The 21,905-nt window shown below is 46.0% G+C and overlaps 1 protein-coding gene across 3 annotated transcripts in view; it reads left to right on the plus strand.

Annotated features, from left to right (window-relative positions):
* uhrf1bp1l (UHRF1 binding protein 1-like) overlaps window positions 1-21,905 on the plus strand; it is a 30,350-nt gene that overhangs the window by 1,393 nt on the left and 7,052 nt on the right. The window contains exons 2-15 of one of the 3 annotated variants that reach the window (XM_049005932.1): window positions 12,869-13,031; window positions 14,239-14,277; window positions 14,396-14,487; window positions 14,877-15,066; window positions 15,354-15,494; window positions 16,618-16,788; window positions 17,104-17,284; window positions 17,384-17,467; window positions 17,612-17,677; window positions 17,883-18,047; window positions 18,281-18,393; window positions 18,498-18,639; window positions 18,980-19,173; window positions 20,209-21,521. In XM_049005932.1, coding sequence (XP_048861889.1) covers window positions 12,869-13,031; window positions 14,239-14,277; window positions 14,396-14,487; window positions 14,877-15,066; window positions 15,354-15,494; window positions 16,618-16,788; window positions 17,104-17,284; window positions 17,384-17,467; window positions 17,612-17,677; window positions 17,883-18,047; window positions 18,281-18,393; window positions 18,498-18,639; window positions 18,980-19,173; window positions 20,209-21,521 — 3,054 coding nt within the window. Of the gene's footprint in view, window positions 1-12,868; window positions 13,032-14,238; window positions 14,278-14,395; window positions 14,488-14,876; window positions 15,067-15,353; window positions 15,495-16,617; window positions 16,789-17,103; window positions 17,285-17,383; window positions 17,678-17,882; window positions 18,048-18,280; window positions 18,394-18,497; window positions 18,640-18,979; window positions 19,174-20,208; window positions 21,522-21,905 lie in introns of all 3 variants that reach the window. The other 2 variants (XM_049005931.1, XM_049005933.1) reach the window with 2 other exon arrangements.

Below are 21,905 nucleotides of genomic sequence, written 5' to 3' on the forward strand. Positions count from 1 at the left end.
CCGAAGCTAATGATAATGTTTTCAGGGACATCTACAAAACATTAGCTTGGCTTCACTCGAGAAACTTAAAACGTTTTTGTTGCAATAAAACTCTTTCTGTCTGATCCATGTCAACAGATCTTACCCTGTGTTTCAGAAGGCCGTTTGAATATAGCCCAAAATACCTGTACGAAACTGGCTAACGTTTAATGGGCAGCGAGTTGGACAGTCTGTGGCCTCCTCCTCTGCAGAACAGGCCCTGGGTGATAAACTTGCCTCTGGCTGCTATATTTGTGCGTGTGCCTGTATCTTTATTAGTGAACTTTACCCAGTGAAACTACGGGTCAAACAAACCAGGGTGTCAGTGTGGTTCAGGGTTAATTTCAGGCCATGTGCACAGAGCTCTGGCACGAACATATGGGATAATAAAATGCCTGGCATTTTCCCTACTTTTGTTCCATTTGAATACACTGATTCCCACTACAATTTTGCAGGTAGTTATCATTCTTTAATTCAACGTTTCTCAAACTATGGGCCGCGGACCGGTGCCGGTCCGTGAGAGGGTTCCTGCCGGTCCGTGAGAGGGTTCCTGCCGGTCCGCGGAGCCTCGCTTCTGTACCAATCAAAATTCAGTCAGATCAGGTCTGGTATAATAATAATAACAATAATAATAATAGTAATACTATCTATTTATACGAATAATATCTATCTATCTATGCGGATACGCATCCGCGGGGGGGGGGGTGGGTTGGGGGCGGTCCTTTATTCAGGGCCCTGCAGCCCCAATGCTTGACATGACTGGTCCCCAGGACAAATAAGTTTGAGAAACGCTGCTTTAATTGATCTCCTTTAATGTGTACTTATTTATTTTGACATTCTAAAGAAGAGCAAATTATTTACACAAGGATTAAAAACAGGCTGCAACCGCAGGGTGATTGACCCAAACGCAAACAGCACCTCTAGAGCCAAAAAATTGACAGGATTATGTAAAACCAAATTTGAAAGGAGTCTGTATATGAAAAGAGAGCAGCATACAGTTATGGAAAGAGAGAGCAGCAGTGGACTTTAAAATGATGAGAGTCAGAATCTATTGATGCGCCTATTTCTGTTATTTTAGACCGAGAGCTATAGGCGATTGTCAGGACGGAATTGATGCAACCTTAAAATAACCGTTATCGTCCAAGATTTCTTACAAAATGCCAACATTTATCATGCATATCTATGTTTAGATTTAACATTTTACATTTACGTTTATTTAGCAGGTTATTTTGCCCAAAGCCAGTCAAGCAGTCAGGACGTTACTGTTTTAGGCCTTAATATGCCATTTTTATGCCTTAGATATTTGTGTTTTATTTATTAATATTGACCAATGGAAATGATATTTCATCCTGCTGCTTGACCCATGCGTCACAGAGCTGAGATGACGGTGAAGATTATGGCTGTAACGGTGCGCAGAATTCGTAGTTTGGTACAAACCTCGGGTTTGGGTTCACAAACTCGGGTTTCGGTACTGCAGAGAAAACCGAATTTTTGAAATTATGTATTGTTAAAGCAGCAAACAAACAATTAGGAACAGTTGTAACACAAAGGCACCGCATCTGTTGAAGTGTCTGAATAACCAAAGAGATGCTTATTTGCACATTCTACAAATAAAAAAATCATCATCAATCATAACGAACTAAATCCCAGGTCCTCTACCATAAAGTTAGGTTGTATTTCTGTAGAGATAAACATAAACGAGCATGATTGCCCCCCCGTCCTCCCTCCCCCGCTGGTCTGTGCTCACACTGCTCTTAAAGTTCTGGACCCGAGAATGTTTTAGTTGCATTTTCGACGGCTTGTCTGTGTTCTGTGCCTGGGCACGGTTAGCGATCACGCTAGATGCATAACGTTCCCAGGTCCGACTAACCATGCCTAGTCCCATCTTTACAAGCTGACCTCGGAAGACGATAACTAAATAATAATGATTTTGCGAGGCCTAAGACTATGACGAAGTGTATTGACACTTTCGTCAATGAATACAAATGAGATGAACATGTTTGCTGGAAACGAGATACAATCACATCTAATGTAGTTCACATACATGGGTATTCAACTAAAATGTAAAGAACTCCATCCATCCATTTTCCAAACCGCTTATCCTACTGGGTTGCGGGGGGTCCGGAGCCTATCCCGGAAGCAATGGGCACGAGGCAGGGAACAACCCAGGACGGGGGGCCAGCCCATCGCTGGGCACACTCACATACCATTCACTCACATACGCACACCTACGAGCAATTTAGCAAGTCCAATTAGCAAGTCCTCAGCATGTTTTTGGACTGTGGGGGGAAACCGGAGTACCCGGAGGAAACCCCACGACGACATGGGGAGAACATGCAAACTCCACACACACGTAACCCAGGCGGAGACTCGAACCCGGGTCCTAGAGGTGTGAGGCAACAGTGCTAACCACTGCACCACCATGCCGCCCCAGTTAGAGAATATTTCTTGAAGCAAAGGTCCGGAAGATCGTAATGTCTAACTATTTAGTGTGATATATATTTAAGTAGCCTGTTACTTGTATCAACATTGCATGTAATCAGTACCTGGCTATCAAATCAAATTAATTTAGTACAACTGAAAAACTTTTTGACAATATTTATTGTCACATGACATAGAGCTGAACATATATGTATGACTGCTGATATGTGTAATGTTTTCTCATTTACTAGTTTTAAAATAACTTTTTAAAAGCAGGGCTGCATTTCAAAATGAGATATAATAAAATGTGGAAATTGTGCATGTTTGAATAAAGTGCTTAACTTAAAACCCTAATGCAATCGTTGTTATGTGATATATTTTAGTATTCATGGATTTAAGTATTAGTTTTGATAATCCCACACCGGTAATAAAATTAAAGTCTTGTTTTAATATAAATACATACAAACATATCACTTCAGTCGCTGTTAGAGTAGGATATGGGCGGCTTTATAGCGTTATATTTGTCGGAGTAACAACGCAAACGGAATGACGAGCCATTTCAGGTGAAATCAGTGCATTTTTCTTTTCATTAAAAATAAAACTTGGGGTTGCCAACTTCAGCCAGCTGGCTGGAGTGAGATTTTCAGTTCGATTTGTCTGCACACAAATGAAACAGTTCTTACTTTGTAAATAGTCTGCTTTTGTATTTAATTGTGTAAATATACTATTTATGTAGCTAATTTTAGGTTTATAATGGAATAATATGTAGCTTTGGGGTAATTATTTTGCTGTTGAAAATGCTAAAATGGAGTGGTTGCACTTGCAGCTACTGATAGCCCTTGAGAAGTATGTTTTCAATGTTTTTTTTTTCTTGATAATGGGCATAAATCTCTGATACCATTATTGGTCTTTTTCTTTGAACATATTTGAGAATTTCAGATGAAACATTTAACAGCGAACAATAGCAAATAAAAATATTACAAATATTAATTAAAATTATAACAAAGATTTAACAAAGAGAGCAGGCCTGGTGGCATTATAGTCTATGCACTTTTGATTTTGTGATTTTATTTTTGCACTAATGGCACTATTGATTGTACAGTACACCGTTTCTGGGTAAATAAACATATGTTTGTGTTTCAAATAGGAGTGAAATCTGTGTATTTGTGTCCTGCACAGTCAGACCTTAACACCGTTCCCCCCCCGTACGCACACATACGCTGGGTAGTTGACCCCCCCCCCCCCCCCCGCGTACGTACGCATGGGCGATCGTCAGTTGACTTATGCACTGCTTTTTGGAGCTACAAACGTTCCTGTTAATTTAAGGGATAACAAAAGAATAATGTCATGAGATTTACTGTAATAAAATCACTTTCAAATAAAACAAAATGGGTCGCCATTGTTACAGTGCCTTTTAAACCAGATATTTCTGAGGTCAGTGGTCCTTTGCAAACCTGTTTTTGTAGATCGTTTATGAGATATTGTTTAAACAGAGACCGATCGTCCTAAAAAAACTCATGTCACACTCAGGAGCTGTGGCCGTGTAAAAGCTAGAGATGGTGTGGGGAAGCACCGATCATGGTCGTTTTGTCTGATGGCGTTTGCACTTCCTGCCTTAAAGCCTTAAACTCGGCCCCCATTGTCATTTGTTACGTTGCATTCAGGGGCAATGGGGCGCGGCTGTAAGAGAGTGGTAATTTATAACAGAATAAAAATAACGTCAAACTTTCTATCCAACTTGGATTTATTTGAATATGTATGTCAGGCGAACAGTTGTTACAGACATTAATAATAATGGTTAGTGTTACATGCTTATAATTCTGCTTGCATGTTGATTCGATGTTCATGGACTATCCGGCCGGCTGATGATCAGGAGATGTACTAAAGACGTTTTGAGTTATATGCACGAATGGAATACAGTCCAGCAGGTCAGGTATCGTGAACGAAACACTTAATTTTGAAATTTCTCAAATTGATTCACCCCCCCCCCCCCCAGCATACGCACATGTACGCAAAATGCGTACGTACTAAAAGTATGGCCCCTAAATGATATATCGAGTTGAAGGGCTTCCCCATTTCCCTCTATTTTAGGTGGTTTCCGATATTGCCAGCTGTTTGTGCCTGAGCCAGATGTGGTTGGGGAGGATGTTTGTGTGTGGCATGTAACCCTAACCTAGTCAATACGATATCAACAAGCCTCATCAAACAGTACTATGGTGAAGCATATTTCAGATTAACCACCAGCTTTGCATCTGGTTCCCTGGTTAAAATTGCCATCTTTCCATATGACTGAGACTCACAACAGCCAGCCCTTGCTTCCTTTTCATTCTGCTGGGTTTGGATAGAAACAGCTGCCCTGAATTCAAAGGTAGAGTGTCCCAATCCTGTCCTGGGTGTCCACTGTGTACTCGAGTATTCGTTAGTCAAGCTTTAGGCCAGGTAAGTCGGCCAGTTAAATTTAATGACATACGTTTTTGTTTAATGTTTTATTTTTGTCCTGGAAGGCATGGGCCGCTCCAAGGCAAAATGAATTGGGGATCCCCCCCCCCCCCCCCCCCCCGTTTAGGTAGTTTTACAAAGTTGTTAGGCTTATTAGTATGGTAAGGCAATGACTAATATAATTTCCAGAACAAGAATGTGAAATTGCTTGCAGAACAACACAGTTTCTTGATGTGCCTGATTAACGTTGAGTGGGATACTTGACTTCTCCTGCCGGTTCTGAAATCCTGTTCTTCAGGCTGGTCTTCAGGCTTGCCTGCCTCTCCCTGAAACGTAGAGGCCTGTCTGTTCTTTCTTGTTCCATTGCATCATGCGCCTGCTGAAAACCAGCTGCTGTTCCCAGGATAGGTTCTGCCTAGTTCCGCCCGGAGCCAAACTCCCATCGCAGTCTCTCGCTTAGGTTCCCACCCTCTCCTTCGGTCTCCTAAGCACTAAATGGCCTCAGGATTGGGTTTTCAAGTGAAGCATAAGCCAGAAAACCTTAGTTCGTTATTTCTATCAGGTACACTCTGCTGAGTTAAGAGAATAGGCACAGACGGCCTGCTGTGATTGGAGGATAGGGCCCGATAGCTCACTGTGACTGTGAATCTGGTCTTCATTTAGCGCTGGTGATTGAATGTAGGGGAAGTGATGTCACCATCCCGGCCTGAAGTCTAACAACAGATGATGAAGCTGCTGGCCTGGCAGGTAACCTAAGCTTCCAGTGACCTGATAGCATGGACCCCCCCCCCCCCCCCCCCCCCCCCCCCCCCCCCCACACACACACACACACACACACACACATACATACAAACACTTCACTGTAAAAGTATATAAATATTTTACCATGCTGTACCTGCTCTGAGAGGATCATTGCTCCTTTTGGACCGAGCAGAGCGGGACCGACCTGAGTTTGGTTACGATGTAGCTGAACCGTTAAGCTTTGTGGCTTTGAACTGTCAGATGTCATATTTAAAAAAAAAAAAACGTGTCAGCGATTCGCAAAAGGTAGTTTTCTGCAGGGTCGTTTAGCATCCTGTGATTGGAAATGGGGACTGTAGTTTCAGGTCCTTTTCCCCCAGAGGCTGTGACACCCTCACCACGGAGGAGTGACGTTTTGCAGCCTAGAGAAAGTGCTGCCCTGTCTCCTGTGTGTCTGTGTGTGTCTGTGTGTGTCTGTGTGTCTGTCTGTGTGTCTGTCTGTGTGTCTGTGTGTGTGTCTGTGTGTGTGTCTGTGTGTGTGTCTGTGTGTCTGTGTGTGCGTGTGTGCGTGTGCGTAGTCAATAGGAGATTTCTAAAGCAGAGTTAATAATCTGCAGCTGCTTGAGATGGAAGCTGAAAACCTACTTTCATTCATTCGGGGTTCAGGTGGGATTTCACAGTGCGTTGTGACGGTTGGTGAAGCTCCTCAGTGCTAGACAGAGATGAAACGAAGACAGAGGTCCTCTGGCTTAGAGCAGTGCAAGTCACACTAATGACTAATCTGAAACTAAAAACACTAATAAAAGTCTGAAGGCCTATAGAGCCTCTTTCACTTGCGCTGGTCCAACAGTCATAGGGAGTGAACACACCTAAAAATATTTTACTACAGATATTTATACAGTTAGAAGCACAGCAGTGTGACCTAATATGATGATGTTCCTTTGTATATTCTGTCTGGCCAAAAAGAAAGCCGCACGCTGTAATACTTATTTGGACCGCCTTTAGCTTTGGTTATGGTGCATGTTCACCAATGCACTGTTCCCACATGCTTATGCAACAGCTCAACATTTTTTTTGTCCAGATTCGCATTAGTTTCTCATCAAAATCTTGTGTTGTTGATATGTGAGTTGAACCACTCCGTAACGTCGTCTTCAGTACATCTCCGACTTTCGTTGCGGTTGAGGTCACGACTCTGTGTTGGCCAATTCGTGTGTGAAAGTGATTCCTCATGCTCCCCGAATCACTGATTGACAGTTCGAGGCCGATGAATCTTGGCATTATCGTCCTGGAATATGCCCATGCCGTTAGGAAAGGAAAAATCCACTGATGGGATAACCAGGCCATTCAGGAGATTCAGGCACTCAGCTGATTTCACTTTATTGCTGCATAACATAATGATCCAGTCATTGGCTCTTAAGTACTGGCTGATTTAAATTCACATGGTGAGATTTTTTGGCCAGGCAACGTATAAAGTATCGCAGCTAAAGTTACAAAAACCCAGTACTGTCCCGATTCTCATCCCAGCTGTTCATAGTTTCATTCCCACTGTGTTTCTTTCTCATCCTATCACTTCCCAGTCAGTCGCAGGGCTTGGCTGTGCGTTTTTTCCATTTTCTGTCAGGCGATCAGAGTTTCCACACGATCCTCTGACTCATGCGCTTCAGTGGTGTCGCTTTCTTCGTTCGTAGAGGGCAAAGCTTATGCAGCTATGCGTTTATAATACACACACATGATCCTTGCTAACATAACAACTAAGCGTCCGCGGATGACGGCGGTATCAGAACTTCCCAGTCCGTGTGTAGGCTGTGAATCTCTCTGACATGTTAATGAGGCCGAAGCAATTAGTAGGTGTATTAAATGGCAGTGCTACATCCTCTGCGTCGGCTGTTATATAAAAAGGGGAACTCTGTGTTTCTTGAAGACTGATCCATGTGTGTCGTGTTCCTCGATAGGTCCTGGCTTTCAGGAACAACCTGAATGTACAGGGCCATTCCACGTTACGTGTGTCACAGTTTTGACTCAATTTGACTTTGACTCCCTATTGCTCTGATATGGAAAGGTCTTTGCCAAAACTTTTTAGCTTGAAATATAGCTAGTTTAGTTGTTATCCGTTTGATCAATAAAATCTTTTTATATGTAAGCAGCGTTACGTGCGTCACATTCAGACGCAACACAAAAATAAAAAATCAATGAAAAATGTGAAAATTCTGTGAAGTGTGTTATTACAGACACCAACTTTTATTGCTGATTGTAGTCTAAATTTAGTCTAAAAATCAGTAAAAAAAGAGAATTCTGTACTCATGCCTTTTACCAGTTTTTATAGGTGAAATGTAGTGTTACGTGTGTCACAAAAAATTCTGAAGAAAAACATAAAGAATGCTTACATAATTTGCCACTTTTTTTGACATATTTAGTCCAGTTTTAATAAAGATATGGATATTTTACTGACATCTGCTGGTTTTTTGTGATTTTTTGCATATTAATAAGAATTCACATCACTGGCTTCAGAGGAGGGCCATGTCACATGGCTTCCTCACTGGGTTGAATGACACCATTCAGTTTGGCATTTGTTGTGTTTAGAAGACACGCAGTTGGTGATGAAGATCATGAAGAAGCCATTTAAAAGTTTGCCCTTTTAAGGAGGAGTGATTTCTGCTGGAGGCCAGTTGTCATAGATTGATCCATGAGGCTTAATCACTTAATTTTGAGCCTAGATTTTTGCTCGCGCAGTAGTGTGAACTTGTACACTGCTGCTCTGTACAGCAACCTAGAACCATGTAAATCTTTCTTGGTTGTCACTGATAGTCAAGATAAGGGCAAGGATGCCGTCTACACTTTCATGCTGAAATTAGCAAATCTGATAGATTTTAAAGAGAGTGATGATTTGATCATTTATACAGATGGCCCGTCTTCTGATTTTAAGAATAAATATGATTAAACTGGTGTCCATTCCATCTGAAAGATATGACTGTCAAGTCCAATGGAAATATTTTGCCATGTCATGGTAAAGGTCTTGTAGATGGAATTGGGGGAGCTGCCAAGTCTAATGTCAGACGTAGGGTCATGAGTAAAGGGGCCAATGCTAGAGTTGTGCAGAGTGCCATTGATTTTGCTACTGTTGCGCAAGAAAGTTCGGAAGAAGTTAATGTACTTCATGTGCCACAAGCTTATATTTCTGAGTTTATTAAGAGTGAACATCCTTGGGGGACGGTCAAAGATGCACCGGGTATTAGCAAAGTGCATGTGGTAAAATGTTTTGATGGTTTCTGTGAACTTTTTCATACGGACAGAGATTCAGAGTCGTGGTATTCAGTGGTGTATGAGACTGCTCAAAAGAAGGTGAACCTGAAAGTTGGTGACTTGGTGGTTGTGAAGTATGATGATTTGAAATTCCCTGGGGAGGTCATCCAAATTGTAGCTGATGATGTAAGAGTGTTGCTAATGCACAATGCAAGGAAAGGGAAATGGTATTGGCCAAGTCAAAGGGATGCTATTGATTACAAACCTGAATACATAATAGAGAAGATTGATCCACCGTGGACCTGATTGGTCATATTGGTGCTGGAGATGGAGAGAATGTTCTGTATGACTTTGGTTTCAGAATTCATTAAGTCACCAAATTTGTGAGGCAAATGCTTAGGTAAACCATCCCAGATCTGTCATGTGGCCCAGGTTATATCTAATTATGAAAAGAATCCATAAAAAATAAGCTTTTGCAGCTTTTTCACCCCAAACAATTTGCTGTGACGAACGTAGTGTTACGTGTGTCACAGTTTTCAAATGATGTAATACTAGGAATGATGGAAGCTTTTGGAATCAGCTTCTTTGAAACTTTGTTTGTAACTATATTCTAACTTTAAAAACTAGATATGAACAAACTGAGTGGTTTGTGGTCTTCTGTGAGAAAAAATAAGAGATTTGTGTTACGTGTGTCACACCACATTTGTAAAAAAAAATTTTCTCCATTTTCCTGATAGATCAGAGTCTTAACTTTCAAAATGTTAATTTTTTTAGAGTTTTTATACATGCATCTATCAGAATAACTTTTTTTTAAGTTAACCGTCATGATAGAGCTAGTCAGTTTCAGCAGCCAGTGAGGCTGCACAGTGAGGCTGCACAGTGAGGCTGCAGACAGTGATACTCTATTTTTTCTGAAGCTTTGAGCATCAGGGCTAACAGAAAAAAAAAACTTCTTGACCCAAAAGAAATCATTTTATATTTTTCAATTCAGGACCATTTTGTGTGGAATGGACCTACATATAAAATGAACACCGGTAGCATAATCTGATTCTCTTCACTGAAGCTGCTGGTTGTGTCATCTGTCAAATCTCTTGCTCAGTGCGTCTTCTGTGGGTCGGTTCTCATGTCCGTCTCACTGTTGAATTTCTCGCAGATGTGCCATACTGTAAGTGAGCTAGGATGAAGATGATTATGATTGGCTCGGAGATCATATGCAGAGCTCGTGCAAAAAAGAGAGGAGAATGCACGAATCCCAATTCCACTGCTGCTTAATATCATTTAAAATGGGTCATTAATTATTTACTGACTCGCTACAAGGGAGCACCCGCTAGTGCATGCGACTCGACAGTCTGGTCACTGGGAAGTGAGGCCACAGTCTGACGTTGGCAGTGCCGTGATCTGCTGATTTCTTTTTGACGTGGATCTTTCATAGTAGATGTAGGCTGCTCCTGCCCTTATGGGGTTAGGGTCTCATGAGTTACTATAACCTTCATTTGCTTAGTTGGAATTTATTTTTCCCAGTGACTAAGCTGCCTGCAGATAACGATGCCCGGACCATATCGGTTTCTGCAGTTTATGATCACCTACCCATGATCAGAAGGTCACCAGTTCAAATCTCGTGACCAGCAAAGCAAGAGCCTTAACCCCAGTTGCACCAGGGGTGCTGGACGCTGGTCGCCCCTGCGCTGTCACACATGCAGATACATTTGCACGTGTCCATGGAGATAAACATGAGGTGCACGGAAAAAAAGTTTTCCTGTGGAGATGAATTAGATCACTACTGTTCCATTAAACTGAGCTGACGTGGCTGATGTGGCTGACATTTTTCTTAGTTCCTGAAATGATTAAATGGTAAGAAGTGGTTGAGTATTCAAATGGAATTAAAAGTGACATAACTTCAGTTTATTGCTGAAAGTTTTCAGTTTTTTCAGCTGCCAGCTTATTCCTTCGCGGGCTCCTAGAACACTCAAAGAAAAACAAAAAAAAATGTTTCATACTAGCAAACCTTTTGTTTCCGTCTCCATTACCAGCCACAACACGTCATCGCAATGGAAAACGTCTGTATTTTTTTTTTCCTTGCATGTTCCCAACGGAATAAATTAAAATTACTATATACATCAGATATTTTTATGCATGGTGCCATTTTTGATCAGAGCAGTTATATACAGTGAAAATATAGACATAACTAAACATTTTAAAAGTAGTTCTGTTCTTACATTCCCCCCCCCCTCATAGTAGACTTGTCCTTTGCACGAAATTTCCCAAATATTTGAGCGATATATTCTTTTCTTGCTTTGGCTAAGATCAGGGCTAATTCAAGTTTAGTCAGGCTTGACTTTTTTTTTTATTTTATGAAGATAGGTATCAGAGTTAAAATACTCGGGGCTGAAATACTCAGGGCTTGGCTTAATACTCGGGGCTGAAATACTCGGGGCTTGGCTTAATACTCGAGGCTTTATCTTTGACTGATTGGCCCGAATGATGCCCATGGTTCAGCATCGGTGTCTTTGATGTGTAGGAGAGTAAGAGTAATGTGCCCTTTACTTGCAAATTTTCACATTTGCGGGTATCTTCTGCCGCAACACCCATAAATATAAAGGAATACCTTATGCTGAAGTGTGTGTGTGTGTGTGTGTGTGTGTGTGTGTGTGTGTGTGTCTGCCTATACATATACAGACACTAATGGCCAAAATTGTGGGAATACTTCCAATTTTTATTCTTTATTTTTATTCTAACTTTATTCAACTGTTGCTCCAGTTACTTATGTAATCGTCCTGTGTATGACTTTGCAAATGTATGACAACATGTGCTGATATCATACAACCTAATTACCAGCAATGAAATTCTTGAACTCCAAGCCATTTCTCCGTGGTACCTCAGAGACTAGCGGTACACGGTCGGCAGACTGGTTAATTGGTAATTTTCACAGCTAAACTGGAATCTATAGAGACATGTTGTAACTTTTGTGGTAATAATCTGAAACATTTCATGTAGCTGCAGATCAGATCTGCACAACGCTTAGGAGACACTTTGACCACAAAATTTCTACAGTCCGATTTATTTTTAAAAATCTATGTTTTGGGGCAATTTTAAAATGCCACCTGGCCTAGCTGCTTTGGGTAGATGATTGGTGGGTGGAGTGGAGATGATATTTATCTCAGCTTGCATCAGGCAGCAGAGCAACGTTTCAGTAGGTGTAGTGACACTTGGCCTTTGCATATTGCAAATTCACGTATTAGTCATTTTGTGGTACATTCCTCATTTAAGTCTGGTTCTTTGCTCGTGAACATGTGTCTCAGGTATTTGTAACTGATGAGGGTACTGTCTGCTTGGCTTACTGGTTTGTGTGTATGTGGGCCCTTCCTGCATTTTGACATTCTTCGGAAATCCCTCTTCATTGGTCCAGGGCATTTTCCTTGGGCTCACGTTCTTCATCCAGACAGATTGATTGCTTAAGTGATGAGTTTGCAATGAGTATTAAAATGTACTTCTTGGTGTGTTCCTTTTTAAATTAGATTGCATTTGTGTTTGTTTGCCGTCGTAATGAAGATGAAGATTGACCCGACACATTAGCGACAATTAATGTTTGTTTACATTGCTTTCATTTTGTCACCAGCACGTTTGGCTGCCAGTTCGTTTGCCGTACTTTATTATTAACGGTCTGCGTCAGTGTCCATTTCCTGTTCCCTTATCAGCAGGAGTTGCATGCAGTCATCTTTTTCTTTGTCCACCAGAATGCCTTTACAGTTTGCTGGGGTGTCGTCTGTCCTGTACCTCTGACCTCCATACGGTTTAACCTTTTTGTGAATGAGTGTGGCGTGAAATGTCAGTGCACTCTACTCGTGTCTCTTGATTTCATATGATTTGGCTGGACACATTACGTCTGGTGAGGCTCATACCTAGTTGGCCATGTGACCTGGTTTCTGGTTAGATTTCCAGCAGAAGGACTGTTTGTTTGACAAGAGAATGTTAACCACGGTATCTGGGCCTTTTTTTCCGGCTGCTGCAGGTTTGCTAAGAACCTTTCTCCGGACAAGATCAATCTGAGCACTCTGAAAGGGGAAGGCCAGCTGACCAACCTGGAGTTGGATGAGGAGGTGCTGCAGAACATGCTGGACCTGCCCACCTGGCTGGCCATCAACAAGGTGTGCTGCAACAAGGCCGCCATACGGGTAAGCCACGCCCACTCCCCCCCCCCCCCATAAATCTTCATCCTTAACCTGGCGTCTTTTCTCATCATCCTCAATCATGTAATTCTGCCACGTACGTAGTGTTGAGGCACGGAACTCTTGTAGGAACAGCCATTGCTAATTTGTCACGGCGGGTTCAAATGTGATGAAGCGGAATCTTTGATGTTCTATTTGTAGTTAGCATATCTTTGTAGGAAGGTTCGGGGGGGGGGGGGGGTTTTCATTGTCTGCTTTAAGCTGAAACATGCACAGGAAACTGTTGCCCTAGTTTTGCAGTTGAAGGTGTTTGTATGTGGGAGGACACAGGAAGGTCATGAATGTAATCTGCGCGAATTCGTCAAATAAACCGCAGAACACTCACATCTTGACTTTCACAGCAATTTTTCTTCCTGATGATGGTTTTTAATGGATTCCACTGGCTTTCCAGGCGATCGGCCTTTTATAAAATAGCAAGAGGGCTGAACTGTGATAACAAAATATAATCAGCTATAATCTATTTCTTATACCTTCAGTGGCGTCAAAGAACATCATTCAATAAAAACAGATCCCTTCTTGCTTCTTGCTTCCCCCCGGGAAGCAAGAAGCCTTTATTTCATTTTCAGGCATTATTTATTTTGCCGTAGTTTACAAGATACAAGATATCCTTACAACATACCCAAATAATCAGTGTGCATGGCTGGGTAATCTGGCATGGCATCTTGAAGGATTTATTTATTTTAAGGCCTTTAGATCTATTTTGAAGTCCCCCTTCCTGGGGAAGTCTCTAAGCTGCACTCAGAACTGTCTCTAGCTCTTCCCCAGCGGTTTGAGCGTAACTGTGGTCTGTCTCGCTTTGCCCTGGTAACCCAGACCAGAGATGTGTGGTTCCCATTATGACGAATCCAAAAATTTACTGTGGGGTTTTTTCCTCTCCCCCTTATCCCTTCAAGACAAGGGTCACACTGACACAGCCTGTGTCTGTTCGTGAAAAAATGGAAACTGTATGCTGGCGGAAGATCACCTGTGTAATGGTGGTCCGTGGCGGCCTTGAATGGCACAGAAACCCATTGTGAGAGTGTCGCGTCACACTGAGGTCGGTCTTTCCCTGCTGTGGTCGTGACGCGCCATGCCTGTAGACCCCACGGTCGGCCCTCTTCTCTCACAGTGAATCTTGAGGGCATTGTGACTCAAATACTTTATTGTTTTCTAGATCCCGTGGACCAAGCTGAAGACCCATCCCATCTCCTTGGTAAGCATTCTCCCTCAAAGCCTCACATCCAGGGATTGACACAAAAGAGGAACTTACGTTTGTCTAGTCGCAGGGATTATACCTTTAATTTTTTTCCTTCTGTTTTTCTCTCGCGCAGTCACTCGACAAAGTAGTCATGGAGATGAGCACATGTGATGAGCCCCGGCCGCCCAATGGGCCGTCGCCCATAGCAACAGCATCGGGTCAGAGGTCAGGAAACCTGTTGAACTTTCTGTAAATGAGTCTGTTGTGAAATGTCAGTCTTCTCGGCTTGTATACCATTTGACATTGTTTAGCTGGACACTGTACACCTGGCGGGGGTTAGAGTCATACTCAGCTGGTCCAGAAATATTCAGGAACCTTGCAGGTTGCTGGGGGGAGTCGTGTTGGGGTGGCCATTAGGCACAGTGCATTCTCTGTGCCTGAAGCTTAGAGATTCATTTTTCTTGGAGCTGGGACCTGTGAGGGAACAAAAATGTGGACTATCTAATATATGTTGTCACCGAGTGAATGGATGTCTGTGTTTGGTCCTACCTGTTTACGTCCAGGAATGACCTAGAATGACTGTCCTGAGTGTGTATGTATCTGTCCCTCTTCAGTGAATATGGCTTTGCCGAAAAGGTGGTGGAAGGCATTTCTCTGTCCATCAACTCCATCGTGATCCGCATCAGCGCCAAGGCTTTCAATGCCTCCTTCGAGCTGTCGCAGCTGCAGGTCTACAGCGTGAACACCAGCTGGGTGGCCAGCGACCTGAGGTTCACCCGCATCCAGGACCCACAGCGTGGCGAGGTCAGCATGCCTGGTCTTTTCCGTCCGAATGACTGCATGGGGACCGCATGTGGGACTGGTCATTTTTGCAACATTGCCACCTTGTGGTGGGGAGGCCTGCCATAATCATGAGCAACAGGGCTATCAGCAAATCAGGGCGCCCCATTGTGGCTTGAGTTCTGTCAGCAGGTACCATACATCTTCCTCAAAGCAGAAAACCATGGTGGCTGGAAAAAAAACATGCCTGTACAGCGAGGATCTGCCCATCTGCTTCAGCTGACGACTTCTGCCTCCTGTCCACCCCACAGATCCTGACCTTCAAAGAGATCAGCTGGCAGATGATCCGCATCGAGGCCGACGCCATCCAGAGCGGCGATGTAGAGGTGCTGAGCGCCCCCATCAGGCTCATCACCAACCAGTCCAAGATCCGAGTTACGTTGAAGAGACGGGTGTGTACAGCCGCACGCATGCACCTGCCCGCACCCCCACTCTGACACCCTGAGAAGGATGCGGGTGGGGATGCGCTCAGTCTACAGCCAGAGAGCGACAAGCATCTTTGGAACGTCTTGCTTGTTTTCATAAATGACCCAGAGCTTCATTATGGTCACCCATCTGTTCCCCACTTGTCTTGCACTGTATGCCTGCTCCCCCTTTCCTCTGTTAGAAATGGGTAAATGGATGGTTTGTTTGTCCACTGTTTATGAAGAAGTCATCCAGACCTTTGTGTGGTTCTGCATGTTGACGTAAGGTGACGATACAGAGGGCGACTGCAGTGCTGACCACTGCTGATCAGAGTTTTTCCAAATAGAAATTTGTTGCCCAGTATCAGTAGGAAAGTACCCAGGCAACATTATTCGGCAACATTGCCCTGCAAAATTGTTCAAAAATGCCCTATGTATCTCTGGGCTGACATTACAAATGGATGGCTGATTGACTTCATTGGTTCATCTAAGACTGCTCTTGAGGACTGACTGCTTTCATTGAGTGAGATATATATATATAAGGACCCGCAGGCTGAGGCTGGGTTCGAACCTGCGACCTTCTGATTACAGGCACACAGGCTTAACCCACTGAGCCACATCCTGCCCCCAAATATATATATATGAGGCTGGGTTCGAACCTGCGACCTTCTGATTACAGGCACACAGGCTTAACCCACTGAGCCACATCCTGCCCCCAAATATATATATATATATGAGGCTGGGTTCGAACCTGCGACCTTCTGATTACAGGCACACAGGCTTAACCCACTGAGCCACATCCTGCCCCCAAATATGTATATATATTTGGGGGCAGGATGTGGCTCAGTGGGTTAAGCCTGTGTGCCTGTAATCAGAAGGTCGCAGGTTCGAACCCAGCCTCAGCCTGCGGGTCCTTGAGCAAGGCCCTTAACCCCCAGCTCCCTGGGCGCCGCTACGGGTGGCAGCCCTTCGCAGACAACTTACTCTATGAAAAAAAAGAGCACGCTGAGGGAGGCATAAACACAATTTCCCTACGGGGATCAATAAAATATCGATGATTTTATATATATATATATATATATATATATATATATTATTATTATTTTACTAGATGAAGGACTGCAACGTCGTGGCCTCCAAGCTGATCCTCATCTTGGACGACCTGCTGTGGGTTCTGACGGACTCACAGCTCAAGGCCATGGTCCAGTACGCCAAGTCCCTCAGTGAGGCCATGGAGAAGTCGGCGCAGCAGAGGAAGAGCACAGCTTCGGACTCCTCACAGGTGGGGGCCCTTGCCGTGGCACGGCTGCCGGTGCCGTTTTTACCAGTTTAATTATTCAACCCGTTTTGATTCCCCAAACTCTCGCCATGAATGTAGACTTGCTGCTGACACGACAGTCAATATGACTCATCATGAACTGATCATCACTTAGCAGCAGCTGTGTTGCTGGACCACCCCCCTCCCCCGCCCCATGCTCTCCATAACGTTATTGCTCCTCCGGGAATCTCCCCACCCCGCTCTCCAGGGTCAAGCGATGTCATCGTTCATGTATTCGCCATGCAGAAATGACTAGGCTCACTTCCTTTGTCCTCCAAGGGCGCAGCTTCTGTCACCTCGTCGCAGCAGATGCGGACGCAGCAGTCGACAGCGGCGGCCGACCAGAACGCCACCATGGCCAAGCTCTTCAACTCCTACGATGTGCGTGAGACGTCCCACCACCTGCAGATCACCCACCTGGACCTGCACATCTGCGACGATGTCCACGTTAAGGACCGAGGTAGCAAGGTCTCCTCTTCGCTACTTGCATAAATTTCCGGCTATAGTTGTTTTTTTTTCCCCACAATGCACTATGGATGCTGCCTCTTTGCCTCTGCAGTGATTGATAAACGCATCGCAGGTGGAGCCATGCAGTTGTCCTTCAGTCTCATCACCGTCGATTACTACCCCTTTCACAGAGCAGGTAAATGTCCCAGTGTTGCCATGGCGATGGGACACTGCAGTCATTTGACCTGCGGTGACTCTCCTCTTTCTCGATCGGGTCGCGTTTCTGTCCGTGTTTTCGCCCCCGTGACGGCCCCGGGCCTTATGCTCCGTGTCATGTCAGACTCTGACTCAGACTCCAACCCCGGGGAGAACACCAGGGCCCGGCTGAAGCTCCTCACAGCAGCAGGTTGACCTCCTCCTCCTCCTCCTCTTCCTCCTTTCCGCACTGCTTATGGGATGAGGGCAATGTGCTTTGGGCTGGGGATGTCACTGGGTGTTCAGGAAGCGCACAGAATGATGCAGAATGTTACGGGGTGAGGTCGCTTTTAAGTGAGGTGCTGCGTTTATAACATGGAATTCTGGTCCGTGCCCCCCTCCCACGACCTCCCCAGGAGAGACATGCCAGCACTGGATGCACTACGGCGAAGCGACCAAGGCACGGGAGAGCTGGGCGCAGGGCCTACTGGACGATTTCAAGGCCAATGCGGAGATGCTGAAGAACGCTGTGAAGGACCAGCAGAGTGTGGGCTCCCCCCCCCTCAGTTCCCCTCAGCACGGTATGCGTTTGCCCCCGCAGATGCCGTTCTCGTTGATGGGGGCTAGGGTGCGGTGAAAATCCTGCCAAGTTTCCCGGCCGTCTGTGGACCTGAGGCCTGTGGGTTGCTTAAGGGTGGGGGCCAGGACAGTATTGTCTGTTAATACCCTGTCTGGTAGGAGCATCAGGTGCTGTGCCGCTGATCGCCTGAGGGGGGCGCTCTGAGATGCTAACCCTGTGTTGACTGTCCTGCAGGGAAGATCTCTACTACATCCACAAGTTCATTCACCCCCCCGGCACAGACGCCCAGGGCAATGCTCATGTCCAGCTCCGTTGTGCTTAGGATGGCTGACTTCAGCATCTACCAGGTACACGTGTACATGATCTCACACACACACACACACACACACACACAGCTGGACTTTGCCCAGCGGGGCAGTTCTCCCAGCTGAGTGCACACCGCTGGCTTCAGGTTTCCACAGCTGAGCAGCGCCGATCCAGCCCCAAGACCATGATCTCCTGCAACAAGAAGTCCCTCTACCTGCCCCAGGAGATGCCCGCCATCCACGTGGAGTTCACAGAGTACTACTTCCCCGATGGCAAAGATTATCCCAGTAAGACAGATGCTCATGGGACTTCTACTTACATAAAAATGTAAGGGAAATGATTGGTTTAGAGAGAGAACCAATCAGATTGTAGAGTGGGATAAAAAGAGGTATGGGTTAAACTAGCTAGAGGAGGCAGGACCGACCAATCCGATATCTTGATCCCACCTCCTCTACAATATGATTGGTTACCTCATCATTTTTCCTTTTGGCCTCAGAACATTTTTGTTCAAGTAAAGCTCATGTTCGATCAAGTAAAGTCCCTTTAAGATGCTCCTATGCTGGCTATTACAGGAAAAATGGAACGCGAGTATTAGTGTGACAATGACACCCCTCCCCGCCCCCCCAGTTCCATGCCCCAACCTGTATGCACAGCTGAATGCCCTGCAGCTGGTTCTGGACACACGCAGCCTGGTCTGGCTAAACCAGTTTGCACTGGACCTGCAGCAGAGCTTGGAGCAGTTCGTGCAGCTCTACAAGCTGGACGATTCGCAGAAGCCCGACGAGCACGTGGACGTCAAGGTGGACGGACTCATGCTGAAGGTGGGAATCTGTGGGCCGCCCCACCAAATTGGAATGCATGGAATGTTAATTAATCATTTAACCAGCAATTCTATCCTTAAATGAAACAATCTGTAATTATAATAAACTTAATTATTGAGGTATGTGAAATTCAAAAGAAACTGAGTTATTATTACTGAAGTGCTTTTTATTTATTTTGTTCTAAAGTTTCAGAAGTTTTGAGTACAATTGAACATTTATCTTTTTATCTATTATTTATCTCTTACCTTCAGTAACTTTGCATGCAACAAATGCAACGAATTCTGGGCATCTTCTTAGTCAATAACAGATCTACTGAGATACAACAGAACTGAGATGAATGAATGTGAGAGTGAGGCACTAAAATTTTGGTTTCTTTTAGTCATTATAATATTATTAATATATTGACATTAGGATTGGGGCGGCATGGTGGTGCAGTGGTTAGCACTGTTGCCTCACACCTCTGGGACCCGGGTTCGAGTCTCCGCCTGGGTCACTTGTGTGTGGATTTTGCATGTTCTCCCCATGTCGTTGTGGGGTTTCCTCCGGGTACTCCGGTTTCCCCCCACAGTCCAAAGACATGCTGAGGCTAATTGAAGTTACTAAATTGCCTGTAGGTGTGCATGCATGAGTGAATGGTGTGTGAGTGTGCCCTGCGATGGGCTGGCCCCCCATCCTGGGTTGTTCCCTGCCTCGTGCCCATTGCTTCCGGGATAGGCTCCGGACCCCCCGCGACCCAATAGGATAAGCGGTTTGGAAAATGGATGGATGGATATTGGCATTAAATAACACTTTATTTTTAAGCTCAGCCTAATGCCTAGTCGCCTCCCCAGCAGAATGCTTGTTTGTAATTTGGTATTTGCTTCACTTTTATGTCATTTTGGACAGTGGAAAAGTGCTAAATGGGAATTAATTAAATGTTATGCTGAAATACAATTCTCACGATAATCTTATCGTGGATACAGTTTGAAACGGGTCACAATACATTGTCGTTGCCCAGCAGTGCTCCTGAATTTACGTGTCTCCGCATGTCTGTAGCTGGTGGTCCCCATAGAGAAGGACACATCGGGCTCTGCAGAGATGCCGGGCTCTGTGTCCATCCAGACGTCGGAGATGGTGGCGACGAACACGCGCCGCGCTGCCGGCTGCAGCCGTTCCTGCCTCGAGTCACTGCTGCAGGACTTCCAGGGGGAGGGGTTCTTTGGCCGTGGCCACACCTCCTTCCCCCACCCGGCCAATGCCTTCTCCGTGCTGCATCCCGCCTTCTTGCGGCACGCGCACGAGCGCGACACGTGGCTACACGATGTCTACCGGGGCCTGGCCCCGCCATCGTTAACCAGCGACGCCCTCAAGGCGCCTGCCGCCGCTGACCTCTGGGCCCTGAGATTTGCCCAGTTCTGGGCCGACTTCGAGGGCCGCGATGGTGGGCGCGGCAGACCCGTGCCATTTGTCGATTCCTTCCCGCTGGCCCTCTGGGTTTGCTACCCTGCCCGTTTCGCCCGCTACAAGGAGCTGCAGCAGCAGGCAGCGTTGGCCCCTGGGCCTCCTAAGGGTCTTGCGCGCAGTGAGTCCGTGGAAATGGCTGACCGCATGCACCGCAAGAGGCTGCTGAAGGAATATTATGGTGCCAATGGCATCCCGCCTGGCCCTTCACCACCCTCCTCCTCCTCCTCCTCCTCCTCCTCTTCCTCGTCGCCAGCTGACGCCGATGTCCATGTGCTAGTGCATGTGCAGAAGCACCTCAGTGCCCAGCTGAGCCACCCTCAGTATGTCTCCTTGCTCTGCCTCCAGCGCTCTTTCAAGTCGCTGCAGCAGACGTTGCAGCAGGACCGCAAGCTGGTGGACACCCGGTGCCCCGACCGGCAGGACTGCGACCGCGCCAAGCCACTTGAGGTCTGCATGGGCTTGCTGCTGCAGAGCGCCGAGGTGGCCCTGCTGATGCAGCCCGTCCCATCCTCCTCTGACAGGGCCCCTTCAGACAACGCCAGCCCCCTGGGGTCTGACCTGTCCCCCTCTGACGTGAAGGGCTCCTGTGCCACGGGTGCGGAAGAGCCTCCGCCACCGCCCTCTGCTGACGAACTGCTGTGCTGCGGGCCGAGCGAGGGCGAGAAACCCCCGCAGGGCTCCTCTCCCCTCCAGCCCCTGAAGGTGCCCCCTGATGGTGAGGGAGGGATTGAGGCTGCTGGATCAGGCGAGAAGCGGGACTCAGATGGCCTGCCGGAGCCCCCGGCCTCGGAGGACATGGCTCCCGACGCGGAGCAGCTCCCCAGAGCCGAGCAACCCGCCCCGAGGGAGGGGACAGAGAGCAGAGACCGGCCCCCGGGAGCCCGGCTGCCCCAGTCCATGTCCAGGTAAAGCCGTCTGGCTCCCAGTCGCGATGCTCCCTTGTACAACACTCTGAATGGTTGCTACATGTTATTTTACTTATGGTGTCACCGTGCTACCCTGGTCAGCTTGGCTGCTCCCATCGCCTTTGGAGTTTTGCAACCACAGCCTCCTTTGATTTTGTGTTCTTGACTGAGTGTGCTTTCACTCAATCTAAAACGTCCCCTCATGTGCTAGGCCGTATGGGTGCCTTTTGGTCACAGGAAGTCTCTCGCGCTCGTCTCTTCAGAACCCCACAATCGAAACCCCTCAGAAATCCTAATAGCATGAAAACTAGGGTCTGTTTGTGTGTGTGTGTGTGTGTGTGTGTGTGTGTGTGTGTGTGTGTGTGTGTGCGCGCGCTTCTAACC

This window comes from Brienomyrus brachyistius, chromosome 1 (assembly GCF_023856365.1).
Source record: "Brienomyrus brachyistius isolate T26 chromosome 1, BBRACH_0.4, whole genome shotgun sequence".
Lineage (NCBI taxonomy): Eukaryota > Metazoa > Chordata > Actinopteri > Osteoglossiformes > Mormyridae > Brienomyrus > Brienomyrus brachyistius.